This window comes from Gossypium raimondii, chromosome 5, assembly GCF_025698545.1.
Source record: "Gossypium raimondii isolate GPD5lz chromosome 5, ASM2569854v1, whole genome shotgun sequence".
Classification (NCBI taxonomy): Eukaryota; Viridiplantae; Streptophyta; class Magnoliopsida; order Malvales; family Malvaceae; genus Gossypium; species Gossypium raimondii.
The window spans coordinates 14529272-14553703 of NC_068569.1; the positions used below are offsets into that span (position 1 = coordinate 14529272).

Consider the following 24432-nt stretch of genomic DNA (forward strand, 5'->3'; position numbering starts at 1 on the left):
GTTCAAGCGAGCCAATATCGGGAAGCTCCGAAGAGCTATTAATCGGGAAGCTCACGAAGAGCCATATATCGAGACGCTCATAAGAGCTACAGTGTGTCCACAACACATGTAGAATCACAACCAAATCAGGATGCTTTGAAGAGCTATTATCAGGAAGCTCGCAAGAACCATATAACGGGAAGCTCATGAGAGCTAATAACGGGATGCTCTTCCGAGCTATGGTGTGTCCGCAACACATGCAAGACCATAACCAATCGGGAACCTTATATCCATCGAATTTCACTTATTCAAACGGGACTTAATACTTATCGGGTATACTTGGATATGTGTTCAATTTTCATACATGTCAATTACACAATTTAATTCACATACACAATATTTAATTCAAAAATATAAATATACAATTTAGTTACACGAATTTGTAATAGCTTGGTGTTGAAAATAGTGGTTTGAGACCACCAAATCCGATGATTAAGCTCATAAATTTTATTATTTAGTATTTACGAGTCAAATGTGATTTTAGAAAGGTTTTGAATTAGTGATTTGTGTTTTATAAGGATTTATTAGGTTAAATGGTTTAGAAAACGAGGTATCGAGACCTCGATTCTATAAACTGAGCCGTAAATATTTTTATAAATATTTATGGAGTGTCATTAAATTAGTATTAAAGTTTCGTTAGAAAATTTTAACGTTTTGATAGTTAATTAATTAAAATGGATTGAATTGAAAAAGGTACAAAACTTACTAATTAAAAAATAATGATTAAATGGCTTAAATGGTAAATAAGGAGGACTTAAAGAGTAAATTAGCCAAGGGAGATGGCTGAGGTGGCATAAGCACAGAAAAGAAACAAAAAAAATCATATGATTTAGGGGCAAAATGATTATTTGGGGAATTAAAAAATTAAAACAAATGGTTAAGGATGATTTCTAGACATTTCATCTCTAAAATTCAGCCTAAAAACACCATTGAAGAGCTCTTAAGAAGTTGGTTTTCTATTTTGCTTCATGTAAGTTCAATTCTTGTATTTTTCTTGAATTTTTCATGTTTTTAAGACTTTTACAATTAGGTTCAATTAACTATTTCATTAGTTTTTTATTTTATTAAGAATTTTAAAGAATTACCATTGATTAATATTGGATGTTTTTGATGAAATAACATGGATTTAGAGCTTTAATTTAGTTGTATGATGATTTTATAAAGTGATTTTGATAGATATTGATTTTAGGACTAAATTGTGAAAAGGCTAAATATTAGAGTTTGGTATTAAATTTATATTTATCAAGGGTTGTATGATAGCCTAGAATATTTAGATAAATTTTCAATTGAGAAAAATCAGTTCATTTGATAGACTAATTAGTGAAGGGACTCAATTTCAAAAGTGGGAAAAGTTGAGGTAATTGTGTAATTTCAAAAATTAAGGGTTATAAATTGTGAAGTGAATTGGAATTGAATTATATGCTAATGAATGAGTAATTTTATATCTTAGATCAAGAGCCTGTAGATACTCGTAAAAAGGGAAAATTAGTAGAATAGTCCCTGAACTTTTGCAAATCTTACAATTTAACCCAGGTAAGTTTGTATGGTTAAAATTTAATATATAAATAGAAATATATACATATATATATATATATATATTGAATTGATGATTGGTATTATGTATTTGTTCATGTCTATTGAGGAAAAAGAAATATTGTTAAAATTATGAAATTGAATTGAATGTTCGAAACGAATGGAACGCGGGATATGAGTACATTCAGTAATCGATGAATTGACGGCATTGGAGGAAAATGTGGCAAATTACCTAAGTAAACCGAGGTTCAGCATTTTTTGCAAACTCTCATGTTTACTTTTTGTTTAGCTCTCACGAGCTTTTGTTTAACTCATATGAGTTTTTGTTCAGCTCTTTTGAGCTACTATTTAACCCTTATGGGTTTCCGTTCAACTCTTATGAGCTTCCGTTCAACCCTTATGGGTTTCTGTTTAGCACTTATGTGCTTTTATTCAGCCCTCAAGCTTCTAAAAATGATGTACTCTTATCCGTAAGACGTTCTACGAAAGAGTAAGATTTGGTAAGTGACTTATGTAATTAAAATTGAAAGATTTATTATTTATTGTTGATATTGATTTGAAAGAAGTGTGTTCATCGATTAAGGTTGTGATTGACAGGGAGATTGCATGAATAATTTACTTAAATGATTTGTTATATTAAGTTTGGTAAGATTTATGTTTAACCCATCAAACTTACTAAGCTTCATTAAGCTTACTTATGTTGTTTAATATTCTTTTAGATTAACGTGGGGTTGGGAGATCGAATCAACACATCAAGTCACACTATCTAGCTCATCCCGGTAGTTTTTTAAACGAATACTATGGTTTATATGGCATGTATAGGGTTGGATTGGTTTGTGTAAATGTTAAGAATTACATTTTGTTTATATTTCCAATCAACTTATATATATAGTTTTATCATGCTTGATATATGTATAGATGTGGCTAATTGATGGATAGTTTTTAGGCATGATGATGAATGAGTTGGTAAAGCATGGTTGATATAGGTAATCAAATGTGTGAATTTATTGATGTGGTAGTTTAGAATGTTAGGTTATATGTGATAATATGACATTTTTAGAGCTAAGAATTGGTTGTATTGAAGGTCTTGTTATGGCCTATAAGTATGAAATTTGAGGTGTTTAGATTGAAATCAAGAATGGGTAAGAAATGTGGCCTTAAAATGGCCTAATTTCGTCCATACGGGCGTGTGTCTCATTCGTGTGTGACACACGGCCTAGCACATAGGCGTGTGGTCTGGTCGTGTGTCCCCTGCATCCTTTAAATTGAGAAATAGAATGCCCAGGTATTTTCACACGGCCTAGCACATGGGCGTGTGGCTTGGCCGTGTGACCCTTGCACCCTAATTTCATATCACACAGCTTAGCACACGGGCGTATGGCTTGGCCGTGTGACCCAAGTCAGAAAGTTACAGGGGCATGGACACAGGCTAGGACATGGCCATGTGCCTTACATCGAATACCCACACGGCCTAAGACATGGGCGTGTCTCTTGCCCGTGTGGCTCACAGGGGCGTGTGTCCCCTGCACCTAAGAAGATTTTTTGAAATTTTGCGAAAAATTCTCTGAGTTTCCGGTTTAGTCTCGATTTAATTCTAACGTGTATTTTAGGCCTTGATGGCTCATACAAGGGACAATATGAATGATTTATAAATAGTTTCTGTTATGTATGTTAAATGATATGAGATATTTGTATTTGATCTGAAAAGTTTGGTAATGCTGCATAACCCTGTTTCGGCAACATATAATGTAACAGCCCGGTTTAGACCTTAGTCGGAACAGTGATTTTGGGACCATAAATCTGAGTTAGAATAATACTTTAATGTTATTTTCTATGTTACATCATGATAGGTGATATGTGTGAAAAATTTCGTGTGAAAAATTTCGTGTGAAAAATTTATTGTTTATGTACTTAATTCGATAAAAGGACTAAATAGTGTAAAGTGTAAAAGTAGCCTGCTATAAGTTAAGAGTGTCTAATTGCTAAGGTTTATTTAATGAAAGGTCCTTATGATGATATTAGACCATGGATAGTGGGAATGGACATAAATGGGTTTATATTAAATGATTTTCTTGTTAATTCATTAAGGGTAAAATGGTAATTGATGTTTTAATGTTTATTAAATTAAAACAAAACATGCAATAGTGGCATTTGGTGTTCATCTTGCCGAAAATTCAAAGGAAGAAAAGAAAGAAAAAGCTAGCTAGGTTACGGCTAGAAATTTTCTTAATTAAGGTATGCGTTTTGATTCATTTTTTCAATATTTTTATATTTTTGTGATTGTTGCTCAATAATCTATCAAGCCCATGCCTCAATTTTAAAATTTTATTATGATTTTGAAATGTGTCATTGATGATTTTGTAAGTTTTGTGATGATAGTTGATGAAATATGATGGATATGTAATAAATAAATATGTTTTGTAATTGGATTTTGATGAATTTGAGCATTATGGGTTAAATTGTGAAAATGAGAAATTGAGCGGCTAGATGTGAAATAAATGAAGAATATGGGTTGCTAGGGACTCAATAAAAATTCGGCCAAGCAGGAGTACAAAGAAATTATGTGTATTTTGTGTATTTATAAATTAGGGACTAAAATGTCCAAAGGTGAAAATATGAGTACTAATTTAAAAAATTTGTCTAACTATGTGTTTATGGATTTATGTGGATAAAATGTGAGATTAAATAAGTGAATTTAATTGTATATAGATCAAGAGAGGAGAAATTCGGATCTAGATCGAGGCAAGAACAAAATGCTCGATTGATTGACTAATCTCGTCGTTGCTACGTCCAAGGTAAGTTCGAATATAATGCATACGGTTTTAAATAATATTTGAATGAGATGAAATGAATAGAAATGGGATTGAGAAATTTATAATGTGAAATGTGGATCGAATATATGCGACACTAAGTGTGTGAATATTATATATACGGCTACCAAAATGGCACTGAATGTGCGAGACTAAAGTCACGTTGGCTGAATAATTGGCACTAAGTGTGCGATACTTAGCCAAATTTCGGTTTAACGTAAAGGCACTAAGTGTGCGATATATTATAGCTTTGGCGAATTTGTTGGCACTAAGTGTGCGATGTCATTGAACGTTGAAGTGGTAAATGTAACAGATATGTATGAGATGGTACAGGTATATTCGAAACCTATGTGGTTGATGTTATTATGTATGAAATGGAAGCAAGAGTATGAGAATGGATGAACATGGTTGAATAAGTTGGGAATGAATAGAAATAAATATACTTGTATGTGATTTAAAAGAAATGGTATGAAATGAGTAATAGTTATGAATAAGATTGAATAGTAATTTGAGTTGAACTATGTGTTAGCAATTATGTCATATAACATTTTTTTTATAATGAGTTAAATGTATTATATTATGAACTTACTAAGCTCTGAGCTTACTGTGTGAAGTTTTCTTTGTTTTATAGTGTTATAAAGTTAACTCGGATCCGGGGATCGTCAGTGACTCAATCACACTATCGAACATCTATTGTGGTGTTTTTTTTTTTTTTGAAATGTAAATACTAAAGTATGGCATGTATAGACTAGAGAACTTGGAATTTGATTTGAAAGGTGAAAATCTTGCCATGTGATATGGCATGATATTAAATGTGATTATGGTTTAATTATGATATGTAATTGGTGTTGAGATTTGGTATGTTTCTATGTATATACGACCTAATGAGAAATGGTCATTTTGGCATGTTGATGATTATGTATTTGGCTTTATGAAATGGCTTATTACCGTTGTGATTTAATGTTTGTATAATCATACATTACGGCTCATTTTGGTATATAATTGCTTGAGAAATGCCTTGGTGTGATTGGATTTGGAACGATGAATTGGTTAATTGTATGGTATAGATATATATATATATATATATATATATATATATAACATGGTTAGTAAGGTATGTGATTTTGGTATATGTTTTGGATAGTTGAATCATGGTGATTTGAGATGACGTTTCGAATTGACATATAAGTTATGTGATGAGCATGAATGTAACCATATATAAATGACCACTTGAATAGCTTTTGAAGTTGAAAAATGACATGTATTTACCTTGTGATGATTTGATAGGTATAAGTAATTTTGGTAATTGATATCTATGCATTTGATGTGTAATAAGCTTTGCGATTTGGCTTAAATTTGGTATATGCGATAGTATAAAATTATATAAGTATATGAGTTAAGGAATTTGGTCTATAATTGTTATATGATTGTATTGAAATTAAGATAATGGTTATAGATGAATGAATGGTTGTGGCATGTGAATTTGGTACACTTTGGTATGGATAATAAGCATAATTTCGATTGGTGATAATAGAGATTGAATGGCTACAATGTGTTAATGATTGAATGATGTATGTGAAATAATTGTATAATGATGTGCATTGATTGGTAACGTCGTAACCCTAATCCAACAATGGACTCGGGTTAGGAGTGTTACAGATAAGGGTTAGGGGTGTTACAAACTTACCTCAACACTTGTTCGTGTACAAAAATCTACTAATCTAACACTTTTTCTTTTCCTCGATCTAACTCCTTATATGATCTTTTCGGATCTATATAAATAAATTTAACATCAATTTAATACATTTCATATTCAATTCAGTCCAACTCACTTCTTTGACAAAATTTACCATTTTGCCCCTATACTTTTAATTAATCCTGATTTCATCCTTAGGCTCGGAAATGAAATTTATGAAATTTAATCTTCATTCCAAGCCTAGAAATTTATATATATATCAATAGCAACCCATGAATTCCATAAAATTTAGAATTTTCCATGAATTCAACATCTTTTCAATTTAATCCCTAAATCATGATTTCATCAAAATTCTTTAATAAATTTAAATACTCATCAACATCTCAAATTCATCATCTAATAACTAAAATCATATGAACTCATCAATGGTAACTTCCAAGATTTTCAATAAAATCGAAAATTAAGGTATAGGTTAATTGGACCTAATTGTAACAATCACAAAAACATAAAATTTGCAAGAAACGGGTAATAATTGAACTTACAAGAAGAAAAAAATTGAAAAACCAGCCTAAACCCTATTCAATGTCTATTTTAGAACTGAAAAATGATGATGAAAATGTCGAGAATCCTTTAATTTTCCATTTGTTTCATTAAATTTGGAAAATTTTACAATTTTACCCTTATTTCACATCATTTTGTCATTTTTCTAAGCTTATGCAGCCTAAGCCATTTACTTTAGGCATATTTATGCCTAAAGTCCTTCCTTATTTACTATTTAAGCTATTTAATCACCATTTCTTTTAATTAACAAGTTTTGCACTTTATTTTTCAATCTAGTCCTTTTTAACAAATTAGACATGTAATCGGTGAAATTTCTTAATGAAATTTTCATACGACATTCCTATCACATCATAAACTATAAAATAATATTAAAATAAATTTTTTTCGACCTCGGATTTGTGGTCCCGAAACCACTGTTTCGATTTTACTAAAAACGGGCTGTTACATTAATGACATTGATATAACTTACGACAACCACCAAGAGATGAAATATGGCATGTCACGTGAAAGGATGTTGACGTGTCATGCCACATTAACTGAAAATTAATATTTTTAAAAATATATATAATAAAAATTACATTTGGAATGAATTTGAAAAAAGCGTAATTTAGATCATTTGAATTTAGCAACTATTTTTCAAATTCATTCTAGATGAGTGCATAGCTATAAAATAGAAATTTCTAAAATTTATAATTATTTAATAACTTTAAAAATTAAAATACAAAAATTAAAATTTATTGACATAAAAATTCAAATATGAAAAAAAATAAAAATATAACTTAAATTTTACTATATCTAATAGTGGAATGAATTTATAATTTTCTTATTAGTAACTTTTTTATAATTTCTAAAATTTTATAATTTTGCACTATTTTAGAATGAATTTGGATAACTATTTCATCAAAGGTGCATTATTATTAATTTTATATTTTTATAAATTATTAATGTTTTATATTCCAAAATTTAAATAATTTTTATGATTTTTGAAGAGTTGAATATTCTTTTTACTAAGGTTGTTTTTAACGTTTAAGCCTATTTTGTTTTTACTTAAAAAGACTAGGAATCAATTAATTTTCTCTAGACGATGTATTTATAGCTAACATCTAATGATAATAAATGTAGTTTCCATAATTAAGAAAAGAAGATTTAGAAGAAGCCCCGACATAGCAGGAAGTAATCTAGTTCTTGTATATGAAATAGGAGAAGAAGGGCGTTGAACGTCGAAAATCCAGGAGGCAAACTCACAAACCCACACATTTCTCATTCTCATCATCCAACCACCGGAAGCCTTTGATATAATGGAACAATTCTCTTGGCTATTTAGATTATCTTCAGAGCAGCGTTTTTCATCTCATTCTGTGGGACAATGGCTGCTTCATATCATCTCTTCTTTATTATTTACCTCTCCGGTTTTGCTGCTTTCCCAATTTTCTCTTTCGTTTACGCTAATGCCAATACCACTCAACATTCTTGGACTCCCATCAACCACCATCTCTATCATTCCGGGTATGTACTTTTTGTTTCTTTGTTTTAATATGAATGCATCACCAAATTCATGCCTGAAGGCATATTAGGAACCAAAATAAAATTAGAAATTTTGAGTATATTTGTTTAGAAGAATTAGAAAAATATTTTGACCATTTGAATTAAAGGGAACAGGACCTTCCCCTATGCATAAAGGAACATCCTTTTCCACATTAATATTCTCATGATGAAACCTTGAACTTGCTTTATGTATGCTTTTTTATGTTCTTCGCTTTGCTTAAATTTTCATTAATATTTTAGTAGTTAAATGAAAGTTTTGAACTCAAAATCTAACATGGTAATACAAATTTATGCTATTAAAACGCAAGACATCTTTCAAGTGCTGACGATTTAAACCCATAACCTCTATGCATATGAGCAACTATTCTATCTCTCATTAGATAAAATAGTAATGCCATTATGACTCAGGTGATTTCTTTCTCTAACAAGAAACTTGTATCAAAATGACCTACTCCAAAGCATATTCGAATGTCAGATTTTAAACTTGCTGCCTAACTAGGATTTTAGATCTTTGGTTCAAAAAGTACCTTGGGACATTGGGATTTTAAGAGATTTGTTATTTTAATTCACTCTTACACAATTTTGCAGTGAAGGTTTGATTGAAAAGATTAAGTCTTTGGTCCATCGACACCCTGACAAACTCACTGTAGGTGGAGTAACAATTTACTTGAAAACAATTATCGTGTAGAGGATTTGCTTTAATATTCTTAGTACCATAAGCAGGTAGAAACCATTCAAGCTGGGACCAAAGACTACAAGGCAGATATCACAGTTGTTACTTATTCCCAGAATTGGGAACAGAGTGATGACAAGTCCAAGCTCCGGATCCTTCTTGTAAGTTACTTGCCATAATAATGTTTGGTAAATATTATGGGAAGAACAATTTATCTTTTTTCTCCTTAGGTATTAAAGATTGGAACATATGGGAAGCACAACCACCTTGTTTTGTTAACTTTGTTTCTAGCCTGACTGATTGATGTGTAAGCTAATAGATGATCTCAGGTTGGTCATTTATGGTGTTTTTGACGGATAATTCCTTGTCTTCCAGAGTTTTGGCCAGCACGCACGGGAGCTTATTTCGTCGGAACTAGCTTTACGGATCTTATCGGCCTTAGGCGAAGAACAGTTTCCACCCGAAATGGACCCTGCTTCCTTGCATGATACCCTCGAGAATGTAGTTATAAAGGTATATTTTATATACTTGCAACAACATTCTAGCCTTTTGTGTTTTCACACAGCATGAACTAATGTACCATCTGTCATTGGAGGAAGTATGATCAAGATTTTGTTATTTAATGTATGTTGTACTAACTTCACTGCTAATGTCCAAATAATATGTTAGATAGTGCCAATAGAGAATTTGAATGGCCGCAAGATTGTTGATGCAGGAGAACTTTGTGAAAGGAGAAATGGTAATGCAATTTATCACAATAATATAAAGGTTTAAATATGCCCTTAGTCTCTATAATCTTCGGACTTTCGAAATTTAATATCTATATTTTTATTTCCAAGAATTTAATCTATCTGCTCGTCTGGTTTGAAAATTAATAACAAATACTTTAATTTAACAGAAGTCAGTTAACAGTAATATTAACAATACTTTAATTTTTAAATCAGATCCTGATATTAAAAGCAGAGGGGCTAAATTTCAAAAGTCTGAAAAGTAAAGGGACTGGTGGTAGAACTAGATGTGATATAAAAATATCTAGTATCCTTTGGTTAAGAAATTGGTTTTTTTTGGCAGGGAGAGGAGTTGATCTCAACCGGAATTGGGCTGTTGACTGGGGAAAGAAGGAAAAGGTTCATTTTGCCTTTGCATTTTCTTCATGCAAACTCTATTTCATATAGTTTAAGTTTTGTATCCATTTACATGGCGAGGCCTTTTTTCATTGAAAAAATTCCTTCAATCATGTAGGACTATGATCCAGCTGAAGAGTATCCTGGAACTGCTCCTTTTAGCGAGCCTGAAACCCAAATCATGCGGGAACTTGCCGTATCCTTTAATCCTCACATATGGGTCAACGTGCACTCTGGGACGGATGTAAGCAATCCTGTTCTATTTGCAATATGCATCCCCACATGACAAAACTAATTGGAACAAGACAAAAACTTTGGATGTGGAATCTTGGATAATCTTGTTTTATGCTTTGGGTCCTTTTTGCTCTCAGGGATAGGTCTGATATGCTGCCTGTATGACCTTTTTCTTTTTATAATTCATTTTTGTAGGGACTGTTTATGCCATATGACCACAAAAAAAGCACCCCTGATGGGTTGCCATCACAACGAATGAGAGAGTTGCTTGATGAACTCAATGTTCTTTATTGCAGCAAGCGTTGCTTGGTCGGTTCAGGTGGAACTGCGGTCGGGTTTGTATTCTCATACTTGAAGCAATGATGATTTGTGCTAATTTGTGGTAGCATCATTATAGTTATGTTGAGGCATATAGTATATACTTATATTACTCCATGAATGGGCATTTAATACTAAGAACTCTTTCTAGTTGGAGCAGGAGCAGTGATATATTTGAATGTTACTGATTTCAGGTATCTGGCACATGGGACAGCAACAGATTACATGTATGATGTTGTGAGAGTGCCCATGGCATTCACCTTTGAGGTATTTGAAATGCAAACAGTGTTTTCATTGAATAATTTAAAGCAAAGTTACCTCATTGACATTTAGAAACTTGCATGTTGGATGGCAGATCTATGGAGATGATAAAGCCTCAGGTGCAGACTGCTTTAAAATGTTCAATCCAATAGACCAGACCACCTTCAAGGTTAAAGCCGATTGCTTGACACTCATTGTCTGTTTCATTTTGGTTCTCATAATATACGAATATGACATACAGACATATATATACAATTCTGAACTTTGTTCTATTTTTTTGGTTGTAAACTAGTTAGTTTATTTTGAGTAACAACTAACAAAGATTTTGTTTATGTATCCAGAGAGTTATGGACCAGTGGTGTGCTTCTTTTTTCACACTTTTTAAACTGGGACCCGTGTGCTTGATGTGAATCCCACTAATATGAAGAAATAGGTAGGGGTGAATAGAATTTGAAAACCGATTAAATTTTTTAAAATTAAATATTTTGAGTTTTTTATTCAACTTGAATAAATAATTAAAATTAAATAGCTCAAGTTATTGGAATAATTAATTATAGTTTAATCTTACATCTTAAGTGTAGGTTTTGATCAAGTCAATGATTGGAAGGACATTTGTGGTCTGATCAAGCTGATTCTTTTGCAATGACTAAAAGGACTCATGGATGTTGTGTTTCAACGGTAGGATTAATCATCAATCCATGGCCTAAACAAAAGTATTATTTTTCTTTTGTGAATTTCCTTCATTATTTTTTATGTCAAATCGTTAAGAAAAAATGATGTAATTAGGTGAAAATTCTTTAAGTGGAATTTCAAATTCCACGACTTTTAGCTTTTATTAAATGATTTCTAATTATGTAAAACTTAATAAGGTTAGTTTTATTATGCTCGCATATAATGGAATATTTCTTGTTTGATTCAATTGACTTGTACTAAAACAAATTAAGTTTGATTGACAAAGACTAATACAAAAATTTTCACTTAATTCAACTTAAATAATATTCAGTACTAAAAATGGGTATCAATAGTGATTTTGTATTAGTTAAGATGAATTAGTGGTACCTTTGCATTTTCACTACGTTCTTATTGTAGACTTTTCATTTTCATCTCTTCTTGCCATTTGCTGTTTACCAGAGGTTAAAAGACAAGGTTGTTTTGAATTATACAAGTAGATCATGCATGACACGGTGAGAGAAAATGTTTTTATTTAAGATACCATAAGTTTGGTGGATGTCCAAGAATAGGTGAAAATAAAAAAAATTGAAAGATGAAAATAGATGGATAAATAAAATTAGAATTGAAAATATAGTTTTTTCTTTTCACAAGTGCTTAACAGGAATGATGAAAAAAAGTAACTTTGTTTCCACCCTTGGTAAGTTGAAAATGAAAATATATATATAAAACATTTTAAAAATATATAATTTTGAATTAACAGACACTTTTCATTTCCCCTAGGTTAAAAAATATCATCTTTTCTATTTTCTTTCTTTTTATTTTTCTTTCTAACCAATCACAATCTAAATTATATTTTCTTTTCACTTTTCCACTCCCTCCTTTCATCTCTCCACTTTTCTACCCAATCAAATACACATTTAGTGAAGGGCTTTGATTAACTACCCTAAGAAACATGAATTCTTAGACACCTTTCAAATATCCCCTAGGGGCAATTTCTAAATTTACCACAGCAGAAGCACCAATCGAAAAATGAATCAATCACACTGAAATAATCCAAAATGTCTCCTAACACATGTTTGGAGTTCAAACCAATATGATTAAATGATAGGAACCACCTAAAACAAAAATTAATTAATTAATTAAAAAAAAAGGTCTCCTCATGATGCTGAAGTGGGAGGTTTGTCTGATTGGTCATCACCTGGACGAGGCGATGACCCAAAATCAAGGGGAGGGTAGACACCAGGCGGCCTCTCCCGAGGTTGTATGGATAGCAACTGGCTTGAGTCGCCCACCACATCTGCCCATCCATAGTGAGGTTCACTCCTTCAACAAAAGCGAACGCTTATCAGATTTCTGTTGCAAACTATCTTCACAATCATATATTACATGTACTCTTTCTCATATTAACTCAAAAATAAAAGCATTTACAAACTGTTCAACTAAGCCAAAAGCCGCAAGCTCTTACTCATAGTACGTCTCTTCGTCAACAACAATATCCCAGCTTTCACCAGTTGTGCTCTTTCCATATTTGTGAACTTTTCTGTTTATATCAAAAAGCAAATTAGTCTCTCCCGTGGATAGACATGATCAAATAAAAAAAGCCTGGGTCTAATTTCACAATGTAATCTAGCATAAGAAGAAGATGCGCAGTTAATACATGCAAATTCTAGCTTATTAACATCAAAAAGTTTAAAAGTTTGAAGTCCTGTTTCATACCCGTTTCCAAAATGCTCCTCACCCCATTTTCTTGACCAGCCTAAGAGATCAAGAATATCTTAGCAACAAGAATCAATATGAGCAACAAACACAAACATGAAATACCACAAATTGCTTGAACTTTATAGAGGAACTTTAGGATAAACATCCCTTAGGTCACTTCTATATACCAAAAAGGAAAAAAAATCATACAATATAAATCCATTGTACTGAATGAGATTAGCAACCATTAAAGCCTGCCTTCAGAGTGTTGATGGATTCTACTGATCATTGTTAATTCTATGAAAGGGAACAATATTCAACTACTTAGCCTTTACTTCCAACTAAGACAGAAGCTTTCTTGTTATGTACCCATACATAAATTTCATTTCTCATTGGTAGATCAACATAGGCTACATTGGAAAAATAAATTGTCCCCAAAAGTTCCTTGTAACACCAATTAAGCAATTCATTTCGGCATAAACTGATTTTTGAGATCTTCTGCAGGTTTTCGCCTACTGATACAGTTGTCATGCTAAATGCAAACTTTTGACAAATATATAGGATAGTTTTTGCTTAAGGATAAGCAAATATGGTTACTTATCCAACCTATGAGATATTATGTACAACCTAAACTAGAAAACAAAAAACTTTGGAAAATTGTAAAAGCATCACAATTCACACACAGAGAAAATGAAATGACTATACATACGTTCGCCACTCGGAGATACATGCCATGTTTCCCCTTGACGCGAGCCAATACCAGCAAAGAACTTCTCTTCCCACTTATCTCCCCATTTAGTTCCCAATTCAGTCTCAGCCCATTTATCTGTCCTGCATATTATAAAAACAGAAATTTTAATATAACCATAGGAAAGCACTTGAAGTGGGATGGCGGTGGCCTGACAAATATGAGAATATAAAGGGAAGAATTTTATAATCCAATATCAATTCAAGTATTCTTATGAAGATAATCAGAAAAAACATGGTATGATACAGTTTCAGTCATATTACCATCTTAGGATAGTAAATTCATATAAAAAAAGATCACAAGTTAGAACTACTAGTAATAAAAATCTAGTAGTCCACACTAGTACACTGAATGATTCTGCATAAAGGCTAATTGAAAAATTACCATTTGAGAACAGATCCACTTCCATCATAATGCTCTCCCCACTTCTCCCACCATGACTGTTCATTCAGTCTACCATACTTATGTGCCCCTTTTTCTGTCCAGCCTTTAGCATCATACTTCTCCCACCTACCAAATTAGGTTTATCATATGTAGTATTGATAATAGGAATTCATTATAAAAATGGTATTTAATACCATGGATTTCATACCATTTCTCATGCCAACCAGCATTTTCACTGCCTGATTTAGCTTCCTTCTGAGCACTCCTCTCTATCCTCGCTAAATTACTGCATTTTCAGAAATCCAGTAATGATTGTATTGATGATAAATTGCGGGAATGGCAAACTGGAAAAATCCTTTTTTGTCTCTATATGATAATTTATGGATGTAAAGTTATATGTTTCCTGATCAGTTAAATAATGTGCAAATAGTGACCTCCATTCATCTTGATGAAGCACCTCTTGCCAAGTTTCCCACCATGAGTCTCCTTCAGCATTTCTTCCTGATTTCTCAACGCCTATGAGATAAAAATAAAAGTTTGGCAAATCCATGCTCAGATTATTTTAAATTTATTTTAGCAAGAACAAACCATGCGATATTACCACAATTAAGTTCATGAAATTAAGCAGGGAAAAGGTAACTAAAAGTACCTAGCTCTTTGTATCCACTCCAGTCACTTTTCTCCCACCACTGTCAAGGAGATCAATAAATCCAATTAACCACCTGGGATGATACTTAATATGGTTATAAAAACAATGTTAAGTAACAGAATCAGAAAAATCATTACCGTTAGCTAGTAGATTTTAGATTCCACTCTCAAAGTCTTTAAAGTTCATATTTTCTTCCTTAATTAACTAACATTAAATGTGAATAACCCAATTTGAGCGCCTAGATCTCTTAAGCTACAGACCCTTGAAAATTTCATGAGTTAACATGGCCTCACGTCCTAAATAAACAAAAGTCGGCTGATTAATCTATTGTTGTTGCAAAGCACAAAAGAATATTCTAACTGAATTAGAGTTATTTCTTTTAAATTCTAATAACAAATATATGCTTCAAAATAATGCCACTTAATATATTGATCATTTTGAATACAGAAAGAGATGCTAGGGCATGATAACAATCACCAAAAGCTGGCCAATTAGCAAATTGCATTCAACATGCAGAACTTTGAGTACTTTAGAAATCATGGTAAATGATGGCCTCTTAGAAATCTTTTCCATGTTTCAGCGAAACAGAAAGAAATTTCTCCCAAGAATGAATTCACTTAAAACGATTGATTTGAAGGTTGTTTTTCTCGACAAGATTTGAATGTTCAAAACGTACATCTCTTGTAATATTGCCATATTTTCTCAGCAACTACGATGGCAAACACAACACCTAATTGCCTTAATCTACAGTCATAGGCCCATGTTCATCCATATATGAAAGATCATAGGAATTGCTTCTCCATTGCCACTTTAAGATCAACAAAACTCATAAATAAAAATGTCATACTAAAAGAATGATTTTATACCGTTTCCTTCCATTCAGAGGAACCATCGTGGGATTTACCACCCATCCTAGTCCATCTACATCGGTGCCCATTTTCACCAAGGTCTTCCCCACTTTCTTGATACCAGGTACTGCCATCTTCATTTGTGCCAGACTCATTAACACTCTCATTTAACAAACTAATGCCCCAATCTTTCTCATTTGCTATACCAGTGTCTACAATGAAGAAACAAAGGAACAACCACCTTGTCCTTGTTAGGCATGGTTAATTAAATGCCATTAGAAATTCCAAAGATATAAACAATCACAGCGAGAATTTCATAATAAAAGCTCTCCACAGTTTAAAGAGCATCGTTTGTTACCTCTTTTTGGTGGAGTATCACGAGACTGAGGACCAGAATTCCGTGGGGTGCACCGAGAGTAGAACTTTTCCTGTTTGGAAGGAAATCGAGATCTGTAGCGATCATAACGTAAAAACAATGGTAAATTGGCAGTGATCACAACATTTTAATTTTCTTCATTCAACAAAAAAGAGATCCTACAAGCAACAAGCTTTTGTGGATGTGGCGATAAAGAACAAAGAGATTAACTTCAGAGCCTGAAAAGAAAATATTCAAATCCTATTCTCAAAATGGAACACCTAAAACAGCAAGTCACTCATCCTGTTGTTTCGATAAAAAAAAGTACACATAAATAAGAAATTCAGAAAACCATTATGCACTTCAACGAGCAATATGAGTATAAATATACGCGAATTGGAAGAATATACTATACGCAAAACACATTCCAAGATAGATGTGAAACAAAATAGTGTTAGAAGAGCGCGACATACTGAGCTGAAGCGAACGGCATTGCGGAAGAGGCCTGGACTCGAACCCTGTGAGGGCTTTTCTTGGAGTCGAATCGCCAATCCTCCACCTTCTCATTGCTCTTGCCTGAACCACTGCCTCTCCGAACCGGAACCACGGGTTCGGAGCAGCAGCAACTGATTCGACTCAATATAGTGAGCGGATCACGAGGAAAGCACATTCTCTTCTTTTTACTCGGCGCCAATCCATAGGAGATGAAGAGCGTGGAGAGCTTCAACTCAAGCTGAGTCGTGAATCCTCTGGAACTCGCCACCATAATTAAGATAATGCCATGGATTTGCCAAAAGAAACCCTTGAAGCTATACGAACAAAGAAGAAGAAGAAGAAGAAGAAGAAACGAGGCGTTAGTAGACAGAGAGAGATGAAGATAAGAGGTTAGGTAGAAGTTAGAAAGGGGGAATCGGAAAATTAGAGGGAGGGTCGGGCAATGCAAACGGAGGAGAGAATTTGGGGAGAATCTTTGGGTTGAAGAGGGAATACAAACATTTGACGGAGAGATGACCTTCTTTGGTAAGTGCGACTCGCTAGCCCAGCGACTGGGGTGGGTCGAGAGAAATAAATCAGATCGGTGGCTCAGCTCTTCAGCACTGAAACTGATCCTCTGAGCTTGGTTGGTTGTTGGCCTTGGCAATGCAATGCGAATCCCGGGATTTAATCATACAATCGGGTCCCGCTTTGCGGGTTTTTGTATCCTTTATGCCTCTCTAGATCTGCCACATGTTCTCCACATCTGTCGTCACTATCTTTCATTCTTATGATTACTTTTTTTTTTTTAATTTTAGGACATTTTTTAAGGCTAATAATCATAGTTTTATGTTCTCACTGTCAAAACTAGATTTGCTTATACCCATTGCAAAGCCGAAACGAGAGGGCACAGATTTGAAACGGACTCCTTGATTGAAATTTATTTTTAAAAGATGCAAAACGCTAGGTCTCAAGTCTAAACTTCAATATCCCCACCTTATCCAAGCAAAAGGAGAGAGAAATTGAAAGTTGAAACGGCTGCCGAGTGCGGCGCGTACCTTTTTTCCTTCCACTTGCGTGTCAACACGTCACCCTTTAATGACATGGCAAGCCACCTGTTTACCATGAGATTTAATTGCGGATAAGCTGAAAAGGAGGGAGCTTGCGTGTCATGTAAAACGTGGCAAGACATTTGTGGTGACCGGAACTGCCAAGTGTAAGAAAAAGAAAAAAAGCACCCTGCCACTGCTCAGGCCTCTGCCTCTGGACGAGGAAACTAAATCGAAGAAAAATCAAATTACCTTTTCATTTGTTTGGATAAGCTTCGTGTCTCATCAAGAATATTACTTGCTCTGTGTTTGTGTGTTGCGTATAATTATAGACCAAATCTAAATTTGTGGATTGTTGGTACTTTTCACCACCCTTTGCTTTCACTTCAATAGTGACCCGCTGCGCAACACAAAAGTCCCTACATTTTACTAGTGGCCATGTAGTTGATGTTATCCCTCCGAGACTTTGCTTGCTTGCTTGCATCAGCTTCTACTTCACAATTCAATAAATCAGAACCACTAGTATATCACTCAAAAAAGGGGGTTCCCATGTAGACTTTCCTCCAAAACGTAAAGAAAATTATGCAATCTTTTGTACACATACAATATTTTACCATGCCTTGCTTATGGTTATATGTTTCTTCTTTTCCAAATCGCCACCTGATAAAACAATTAGATATCATGCTAGTCCATTCTCCAGCGGAATCTTTGATTAGTTGTCCAAATGGGAAAAGAACATTTGGTGGTGTCGTAGTGCTGATGGTTTGATTTTGAATGACCATTTTTTAGAAAATTTTCAATTAAATAAATTCCTGTAAGTCGCACAAGTGAAGTGTAGAGAGCGAAAGCACAGTTCTATTTTCGTCTCATGGTAATTTGTATTTTTAGTGTGAACATTAATCAAGAAGAGAGTGGCTGCAAATGTCACCAGCCCTTAAAGCACTCCATTTACTTGCTTCCTATCACCGTGTCAAACTGCCAGTATCATTGTATTAAAAAGACTGTAAGGATAAATTTAGATGGATGGTGTATTTACCTGCGGTTAGTGTAAAAACAACGGTGACGGTTAGATTAAATATTGTAGCGATACTGTTGCATGAGACAAAAAATAAGTTAAACACACCGCACCACACTACACTCAGTCGCCAATTCAAACCCACCCTAAGTTACCTAAATATTTTGGACATCCTCACAATGACGCTGTTAATGATCCGGTACTTTCTAGACAATAAATAACCTTTGTTTTCTTGAAAGGAGAGCCTTAATTGATTCAACGACCAGCTGAATTAAATGAAAAGTATCAATCAAACTGATCTTACAACCGCCTGTAAGCCTCGTTACGTTTCTAGTTCTCAGACTTGTACGGTTAAGAGTTCTTACCTTGCCATCATAGGACAATGAAGCAAATTTACAAATCTCATCAGAACAAGCAAGGCCTGGGAAGGGCGAAGTCAAAAATTGCAAGGCCTGGGGAAGGGTGAAGCAAAAAATTTATTGTGTAATCCGAAATTAAATTGTATATTTTTATGAGAGCTAAAATATAATTTTATAATTTTAATAGCTTATATCTTTATAATTTTTAAAAGATAAAATCAAAATTTTATCATTTTAAAGAGGCTAAAGTGTAATTTTACCTTTTACTAAATTAAAATCTTGTAAAAATTAAAGGGCCACTGTAGGGTGAATTAGGTAATGGGTCTGCCCAGTGAGTGGGTGATTCAGCTGTGCTGTTAAAATAAACGTTAAGGAAATGGTATCAGAGTAGGCCAAAAATAAACGAGGAAGTAAGTGGAGGATTTTACATGTAGGATATAAAACTACCTTCCAGAGGTTGATTCATCACCAGAATATATAGGAGCCAGTCACAAGTTAACAGATGAGTTTGTGTCGGCACCCTGTAGAAGGAAAATTCTTGTTGATAGAACTCCAGAATACAAATGAAAGAAGAATTTGCAGTTTCTTTTATGGTGACCATCGTGCAGAGAGATGATGGCATTTACATGAGCAAGACATTGTCAGGCATAGTTCAGACGAATATTTGTAACCAGATTAGACAGCATTGTCAACGGCACAAGGGGTACTCTAGGCACTAGAACCCTTATATTGCTTCAGGCACATGCAAAAAAAGCGCTAGCATGAGTGAAGTGCAAAATGGATATGTGTGAGGTTTTATATGCGTGTGTCAGTGAGTGTATAAAGCTTAAGACATAATAAACTCTTAAGTGTTGTCTAGTTTATCCGGAAAACATGCATTTTTTTATTAGTTAATGTGCATGATTTCCTTATGGTCAATGTCTAGAGTTGAATACTCAAATATTTAGAAGTATAGAGTTCTTTCTTACTAGTAAAGGTGAAAATAAAAGAAATTAAAAGAACTTTAATCAAGCAGCCTTTTATACCTATTGCTTTACAAAAAAGTGTGCCTAGGTGCACCAAGAGTGCGCCTGATCAAATGAGTTTGAAGCACTTTTGTTGCCTAGTGCTAAGGGACAAGCACATCTAGGCACACGCCTTGACAACACTAGACAAGCCAAGACCCTCATAGTTGTACCAAAAAAAGAAACTATTGAAGATAAAGGCTAGGGTCCAAATAGTTTCAAAGAAAAAGAGAAAGTACAAGATAGCAAATCATACTCGGGATTAAACGCAACAGCCCATGTCCTGCCCACATTATTAAACAAGTACCAATCATTAAATTAAAAGCACCTGAATATAAAATAGTCCCATTTCCTTTTAAGACAAATAGATCAAGGCATAAACTCAAATTTGGGAATTCAATATAACACAATTAAGTGGAAAAGTGTAAAGTTTATAAACATAAAATGACTTCAAGCAAAAAGAACTACAAGATGGGGAATTCAATTACCAGTGCATATGCCCAGGATGCTCTTTGACAGGAATTCTGGCCTTCTGTGATTCCATTAGTGTATCACAGATCGCCTTCTGCAGTGACATGTGACAGAAGTGACAATAATAACCCAGAGTTAATAACAAGCAAAAATTCCATCTCATTTAAATTGGTTCATTCACTAACTGCTATCACCATTTGTTAATTGATATATATTGCTTTCACTGATTTCAGAAACTAATTGTCATAAGTGATGGCTCTTATTATTGAGAAAATACAAAGGATTGACTTCATTCTTTGAAATTCCCAAACACCCGTGAAAATTGATAAATTTTTGTTTTAGAAAATGCGATGAACATCTGAATACTCGGTAACCTTATTAATATTGGCAAATAATAGGGATAGTGATTCAAAGCCCTTTATGTGCAAATAATTAAGCTAGAGGTTTGCAAGTGTACATGTGTGCATGGAAGATTTTCGACAGGGAGTTTCCTGCTTGGCCGCAGCTTTTTACCATATAGAAATAGAACGATAAGTACATTTTAAATAAGTCAGTATAAATATACTACCAATTTCTCATCCTTACCATGTCAGTGATACTGTTGTAACTTATATAACCATTGGATGCGTAAAATATCTAGCCATAAAAGATGAAAGATCTTAGGTTCACATAGTTATAGAAATAAAACAGGAAAAAAGTAACATAACATTTCATCCATACATTAAAATTCAATGTTCCTACGAGCATCACAACAATTCAAGTAGAAAAGCAAATACGGCAACGGCCACTAGAGAATTTTAAGGTGATGTTAAAGTAGAATAATATGCAACGTATATACTTACAAGTATATGTTTTATCTTCACATCATAGTTAGCATTGCATATAATGGCACACTCGTATGCATTTGCCTTCTTGAGATTATACATAACTGTTGTCACCCACAGCGAAACAACAAGCGAAATTGAAAAACTCTATCAAGGTTAAAAATTTTAAGAATAACAATCTGCATAAAAAACTCAAGGAATGGAGGTAGAAGTTACAAGATCCTTCTCCCTTGCCCTCCTTTTTCCAATGAGGGAAGGCAGGTGAGGAAATAGAAACCCCTTGAACCGGATAAGGAGTACAAATCAGGAGGGAAACGGAGTACTAAATTACATGACCACCAGCTATAAGATCAGACAGTTATTAACTAATAGAAAAACTAAGATATGCTAAGGCAACATACATCATTATACGTAGATTCCAAAACTTGACTGACGATTCACAAGTTGCCACAACAGCGTTTATGTAATGTGAATCCGGTGTAATACCAAATAAGTAATGAAGCATACCAGCTGAATAGATTGCACCCAGATTTCCGCAATAAGATCCAAATAAGCATCAGAAAGGGAATTAAAATTTATACCCCGTTGAGTATAAAGAAACTTTTGGTTTATAGTAATTGCCACTGAGATGTAGTGAATGTTCCACTGCAATACCATGGAAAATGGAGTCTAAACTAAATGCAAAGTTACCAATTTCCAAAAAAAGACATGGTGAAGCTATATTGAATATATCGAGAGTGAATAAAAAGGACAAAATGAGTAACTAATGGTACCCATTTCAAATTTCTCTTTTGCGCCTTTGAGGAAGGTATTCTAGTGATGATGCATTGCCACCGTCAATGTAAAACCAAGAAGTTGGCCACATACTACTAAACAGACCACTGACGGAAAGACAAAGATAATGCATTCAGCTAGTAACATGGGCAGCTTTGTTTTTGAACAATATAAACTCCATCAGAAAATATTTTCATCATCAATGCTAATCAATTTATCATGTCTTCCAGATGGCCACCGGAGAACACTGTTTTTATAGACATATACACAGTTAGCCAAAGTAGATTTTACGAAAAAAGCCCTATACTATATGCCAAGAACAAGCTTTTTGGATTAACACAGAAACTCGCCAATTAATCTTACCAACATGAGCATCAAGGGAAGAAACTCGTTCAATCTGGGACGAATTTAACTGCCCATTAGCTCAGGGATGTGCAATATTGCAGACTCACCTTCAAAACAACAAAGAAAAGTATTAAACAGCCACCGATCATCTTTTAGCCACCAGACTTCATATAGGTCAATGTCATTGCTAAAGGCCATTAGCGAAACAACTAATGCAAACTAATACAGGCATAAAAACACTTGAACTTCGGTGCACTTGCGCCGCCAAGGAAGCAGGGGATTCAATTGAGCTAGCGCTTCTTAGCTAACACAGTACAACGTTCAACACCCGCGATTTTTCCGGATGCTGTTGCTAAAACGTTTTGAATTTACATTTGGATTTGGATAGGCTACGCCGCACGCTGCAAATGATATGCTATGTTTATTTGACAGTCCAATGTGAGCCGAATAGACTTCGGAAAAGCCCCCAACTTAATCAAACACTTAGGCCCATAAAGGCCTAGAAGGTTGTCTGATGTCTATTCTAGTCAGTCTCTCACCACATTACTATTTTACCATATAAATGGTTTGTAAGATATTTCTAAAATTGGATCATTATTTGACACCTGTAATGAGAGGTGAAGTCAGAATTATCTTTGGAGGCTCAATTTTTTTATTTATATTTTTATAACTTTTAAATAATTAAATTAAAATTTATCTATTTTACTATTTATTAATATATAATTTTATAAAATTTAAAGAGATCAAAGTGATATTTTTCTATTTTAGAGGCACTGTTCATCGTCTCTGTCTGTAAAGTTTTTTAAATATTAATTAAGATGCATGATAACTTTTTAATATTTGTTGCATACATTTAACATTTCATATTGAATTTTATGATTGTTCTTTTCAATAATATTATCTCTAAAATTCGAACTTGTATTTTCTTTTAATATTGTAATATATCTTACCACTACCTCAACACTTATTGGTATCAAATAATTATATTTTTAAAATCATATGACTTCCTTTCTATTTACAATTTTTGAAGGAATGATGCTGAAACAATGTATGTTATACTTTATTATATTACAAGTTAAAATATGTTATAGGTTTCGTGTTCTTTATAAAGTCAAAATTTAATCGTTATAGTTTTGTTTTCAAGAATTTAATTTTATAGTTTTATGTTTAATGATTTAATCCTTTTATTTTCAAATTTCAAAATTCAAGTTTAATTGTTAACATTGTTTCTTTTTGTTAAATTTGTTGGTGAGACATTTTGAAATAAAAATACTCACTTGGTAGCAACATAACTAAACAATGATGTTGCAATGAACTTGAATTTAACAAAATAATCTTAATAGTTGGACCTGAATTTTAAAATTTTTAAAAATAAAGGAATTAAATTCCTAAAAATAAAACTATAGGGACTAAATTCCTAATTTATGAAAAGGATAGGGACTTATATCAGATTTTAACCTATATTATTTTGTACTGTACTCTGACTACCGACCACCGTTATGGATTGCACGACCTCACTAGCTTTTCTTTCTGTTTTTTCTAAACAACTAGGTTTTCTTTAAGGATAAATTCAACCACAAGTCATCTAACTATAGTTCATTTTCTTTGCTAGCCACTCAACTATCAATTTTTAGTTTTTGGTCACCTAACTTTCGATTTTGTTTTGTTTTTTTGTGTACTTTTTCGTTATCTGTGTAACGGAAAATGACGTGGCTGTTAAGTAAAAACAAAAAAAAAACAAAAAATTATGAAATAGGGTTTGTGGGGAGAAAGTTTTGTCTAAACTTGGATGTTTTGTATTTTTATAATTTTTTTAAAATTATTGGGGTTTCTCTGGGGGGCTGGAACTTCTTCCAGTTCTTTTACTTCAACGAATAAGAAATCAAAACCTAGCCAACCTCTGCGCAGCCCGCTTTACTGTTTATAGTTACAGATCGTTTCTTATCCTTTTGGATAAACTACTAAAACA

At 33.4% G+C, this 24432-nt stretch overlaps 3 protein-coding genes across 6 annotated transcripts; 1 reads left to right on the forward strand and 2 right to left on the reverse strand.

Annotated features, from left to right (window-relative positions):
- The first annotated feature begins 7779 nt into the window (after positions 1 to 7779).
- Positions 7780 to 11998, forward strand: LOC105771445 (uncharacterized). Of its 2 annotated transcripts, none has more exons than XM_012592916.2 (12): positions 7780 to 8145; positions 8773 to 8830; positions 8908 to 9018; positions 9233 to 9370; positions 9527 to 9596; positions 9929 to 9984; positions 10100 to 10225; positions 10411 to 10550; positions 10728 to 10800; positions 10889 to 10963; positions 11136 to 11227; positions 11371 to 11998. In XM_012592916.2, the coding sequence occupies exons 1-11, from the start codon at positions 8006 to 8008 to the stop codon at positions 11202 to 11204; spliced, it is 1056 nt and encodes a 351-aa protein (XP_012448370.1). In that variant the 5' UTR covers positions 7780 to 8005; the 3' UTR covers positions 11205 to 11227; positions 11371 to 11998. The 2 variants fall into 2 exon arrangements, with proteins under 2 accessions (XP_012448370.1, XP_012448369.1); XM_012592915.2 differs by having other exon boundaries at positions 11376 to 11996.
- A 490-nt stretch (positions 11999 to 12488) lies between these two features.
- Positions 12489 to 17310, reverse strand: LOC105769574 (uncharacterized). Of its 2 annotated transcripts, none has more exons than XM_012590290.2 (12): positions 17161 to 17310; positions 16622 to 16957; positions 16152 to 16243; positions 15812 to 16005; positions 14946 to 14985; positions 14731 to 14812; positions 14505 to 14582; positions 14297 to 14422; positions 13874 to 13995; positions 13183 to 13222; positions 12932 to 13006; positions 12489 to 12789 (listed from the first exon to the last, which is right to left on the reverse strand). In XM_012590290.2, the coding sequence occupies exons 2-12, from the start codon at positions 16912 to 16914 to the stop codon at positions 12624 to 12626; spliced, it is 1308 nt and encodes a 435-aa protein (XP_012445744.1). In that variant the 5' UTR covers positions 16915 to 16957; positions 17161 to 17310; the 3' UTR covers positions 12489 to 12623. The 2 variants fall into 2 exon arrangements, with proteins under 2 accessions (XP_012445744.1, XP_012445743.1); XM_012590289.2 differs by having other exon boundaries at positions 17143 to 17294.
- Positions 17311 to 18717: 1407 nt separating this feature from the next.
- Positions 18718 to 22864, reverse strand: LOC105769575 (uncharacterized). 2 transcript variants are annotated; one of them, XR_008196118.1, is made up of 10 exons: positions 22482 to 22864; positions 21363 to 22365; positions 21106 to 21156; positions 20978 to 21025; positions 20538 to 20614; positions 20306 to 20332; positions 19493 to 19566; positions 19306 to 19398; positions 19052 to 19138; positions 18718 to 18952 (listed from the first exon to the last, which is right to left on the reverse strand). XR_008196118.1 is itself a non-coding variant. In XM_052631269.1 (9 exons), the coding sequence occupies exons 2-8, from the start codon at positions 21444 to 21446 to the stop codon at positions 19334 to 19336; spliced, it is 426 nt and encodes a 141-aa protein (XP_052487229.1). In that variant the 5' UTR covers positions 21447 to 22365; positions 22482 to 22864; the 3' UTR covers positions 18718 to 19138; positions 19306 to 19333. The 2 variants fall into 2 exon arrangements, 1 of the variants encoding a protein (XP_052487229.1); XM_052631269.1 differs by having other exon boundaries at positions 18718 to 19138.
- Positions 22865 to 24432: the final 1568 nt, after the last annotated feature.